The 3,512-nt window shown below is 40.9% G+C and overlaps 1 protein-coding gene across 1 annotated transcript in view; it reads right to left on the bottom strand.

Moving 5' to 3' along the window:
* Positions 1 to 3,512, bottom strand: part of LOC107272898 (autophagy-related protein 16-1) — a 212,623-nt gene that overhangs the window by 204,018 nt on the left and 5,093 nt on the right. Inside the window, exon 8 of the mRNA XM_015750540.2 lies at positions 2,090 to 2,232. Within this exon, the coding sequence (XP_015606026.1) occupies positions 2,090 to 2,232 (143 nt within the window). The remainder of the gene's footprint in view (positions 1 to 2,089; positions 2,233 to 3,512) is intronic.

Raw genomic sequence — 3,512 nt, 5'->3', positions numbered from 1 at the left:
CACCCGATGAACCCCCCAACGCACAGGTCTTCACGCAAGGGAAGTCCAATAGGGCGAAACCGTTCTGCCGAGGGAACGAGTACTCAGGGCGACCGAGAATATCCAATTGACTTTCCTGAAATTGGAAAAGCTCCACGTCGAAGGACGGTACGTAAGGAGATCAAGAAAAGGGGGAAACAATAGGACAAGAGAAAAAAAAGGGGGAGCAATATGGACAGGAATAAAGGGATAGCAGTACCTACGTGGAACGCCAATGGGTATGGCAGTCCTTTATCCAGAAAATATACTTGAATTTTTCAACGACCCGACGAACAGCAAACGTTTACGAACCATTGCTTGCTGATATCTCGAGAATGAAATGGACAGAAGGCACTTTTCGTCCCTGCACCATCTTTGCCGGGAAGAGTCTGGAAGGTTTTCGCCGAACGCCGTAGAGAAAAGGAAGCGAGAGACAAAGGCATAAGTATCTCTCTCTCGAAGAAGAAGAAAAAAAAAAAAAAAGTACATCAATTTAATTCCTAACGCCTTGAAGTAGTAATAGCAATAGCCGATAACGGCGAATCCAGGAATACAATTTTCGTCCGTATCATACGAAACGAATTAAACCGATCGGGAAGAATATTACCTAGGAATTTACAGGAGAACCTAATAAAGTTTAATAGTCCAAAGAGACAAGGTAGTTGCACGCGCAGGCGAGGTTGAAAATATATACCTGGACTATGTTGCTCGTCGAGCAGATTCATTGTCTCTCTTGGAACTTGAAGAACCTCTCGAATCTTAACGGGACGAAGTATAATGTAACTAAGTGATCAAAGAAGAATCGTGACGCCCAATGTAGAATCGAGTAAAGGTCGTGAAATTCAGTGCTTTTACCATCGTGGACAACTGTCGGTAATCGAAAGACGATTATTAGAAATTTACTGGACTACGATACGTCAAAGGATCTGTAATATCGATCGATTTTCGGTCAGACCGTCTGACGCAGATGGCTCGGCTGCGCATGTGGCATAAGGTCAGACTGGATATATTCGGAAGGAAAGGTCACGAAAGAAGGATACAGTCCGAAGAGCAATGAGAATCCAGAGATGGGCGAGTTTCTTTAAAAGAAAGATTTCGGGACGTGTCTCGGGAAATATCTTGTGAGAGGATCCTGAATGGAGTCTGGTCTCCCTTTAACGACAGGGTCGTAGGATATTTCACGTGAGGGCGTTGTAAAACTTTTCGTTTGACTGTCGTATTGTGTAATGACGGTAGGCGGTAAACTGGGACAAACTTTAAAGATGCGAATCGTTCTTCGGGGCTCTCAGGAACGATAAGGTGTCTCGAAATAGAGGGAACAAAAAAAAAATAACAATTTTCAACGACGCCCATAGACCGCTCAACTGCGTACTACTATACTCGCGAGAGTAGACATCATTAGTTTTATGGTGAGACAGTAAATTTAAATGCAATAGGGGAGAATTCACAATAAATTTCATATTCTATTGCAAACACATTTCTCCCCCTCGATGCGAGAGATAATTTAATGCATACTCGAGAGTCATTCCGGCTTTCGCCGCAGTTTCAGCGAGCCAACGAGATTTCTTGGGAAAAAAAAAAAAAAAAAAAAAAATACAATTAACCCAGTTCCTTCTCGATAACGAAAAAATTGCCATAATATCTAATAAATTTTCCACAACTTTTCGGTCCCCCTTAAGTAAACGCTTCTATCACTCAGCCGCTCCGACGAACGGAATTGCAAATGCTGAAATAACATAGTTTTTTGGGAAAAAAAAAAAAAAAAAAAAAAATACAATTAACCCAGTTCCTTCTCGATAACGAAAAAATTGCCATAATATCTAATAAATTTTCCACAACTTTTCGGTCCCCCTTAAGTAAACGCTTCTATCACTCAGCCGCTCCGACGAACGGAATTGCAAATGCTGAAATAACATAGTCAAGTGACATCGCAATTCTGCTGGAAGAATTACATATTTTTGGTATCCACTTTGGTAGAGAGTAGATATATGAATTTCCGAAAGAAAAAATTCCACCGTTAAACGAATAATCGTCAAATCAAAAGTCAATCGCGTGCAGTAAAATGACTCACCCTTAAGCGGAGATCGCCGACGGTCCAGACGCGGCTTGCAAAGTCGTTTGATGCTCCAAGGATGAGAGTACCGGCTGAATCAAAGTCAACGGACATAACGCCAGCGTTGCTACCCACCAGCATCCCCTTGCTCTCGTAAGCACCTGCAATTATATAATTTGCACAAATTACTCTCCGCTCGTACGACCTGCTATTCCTGTTCTGACAGTGTTCGGGAGGTTAAAGCACATCAGTGTGTAACGGTCCACCCCCTGGGTATGCCTAATTAAATTCATACCCTTGTTTAATTGCGAGGCCACGCGACACAAAGAATGCACGATTGTAATCTCTCGAGAATGAGAGTTCAGAAACGGTCCATCCGGAACGACCTTTAATAACGCCAGGCATCTCATCCAATTTTAAACGAGCCAATTAAATAACATTTACGTATCACGGCCGATTCACATTACGACAATATATACGTACATACGTATCTTTTAATGGGATCCACCAACTGTGCAACAGACGTATCTGGCTGATTCGTTAACACTAGATTTACGGACATTGGTTACCAAAGTCACCATAAATTGATAAAAAATAATATTTGATTTCTTTAACTTCAACACTTAAATTCCACACATCGATCATGCATCTTTAAATTACAACTGGCTAGTGCGAATTCGTAATTCGCACCTGTGCCGAGTTTAAGAGTTAAACATGAAATTTGAAATCCGTCAAATTTACGGGTTCCGTAAATCTAGTGTTAATATACATGGTGTCCCACGCAACTGGAACAGGCTGTATCGTTACCTCTAGAGCTTATCAGAAGTATCCATGGGCGTAGGTAACGCTTGTATATAATATGTAGTATCGTTAAAGAAACACGAGTAAAATTTGTTAACTCCTAGTCAGATATACTAGCCATTTGCTGGCGCTTTAATAAAATATACAGGGTGTCCCACGCAACTGGAACAGGCTGTACCTCCTAAACGGTTGGGAATAGAAGATGATGTTATGAGTGAAAGTTAAATGGCATCAGACGGTGCATAATATGCAACTAATTTTATGCACTTTTGTGTATCGGTGCATTAGAAAAATGCAACTGCACTTTTTTTTTTAATGGAAACCTACATTTTTGACTACACCAGTCGATGCAGTTTCTTATGATCTACATAAAAGTACTAACATACTTATGCTCTAAACTTATGCGTTAGGGAATTATCGAAGCTAAAAGTTCTCTGAATTGTTTTGGTCTCTCGGCATGTTATTCTAAGTGCTTACGTTATAACAAGTGTTCGAACGGTTCTCCATTGCAATTCAAGTGTTTTTCCATCCGCTTTTTGATGTTGCGCAACACATTCCTGATGTCGTTTTCCGTAATTTTGGATATTTCTTGCCGAATGTAATGGAACATAACGTAGGTACTCCGGAACACATGCCGAGA

This window comes from Cephus cinctus, unplaced genomic scaffold, assembly GCF_000341935.2.
Source record: "Cephus cinctus unplaced genomic scaffold, Ccin1 Ccin1_scaffold1310, whole genome shotgun sequence".
NCBI lineage: Eukaryota > Metazoa > Arthropoda > Insecta > Hymenoptera > Cephidae > Cephus > Cephus cinctus.
The sequence above is the reverse complement of the archived record's forward strand: the minus strand, read 5'-3'. Positions and strand labels throughout refer to the sequence as shown.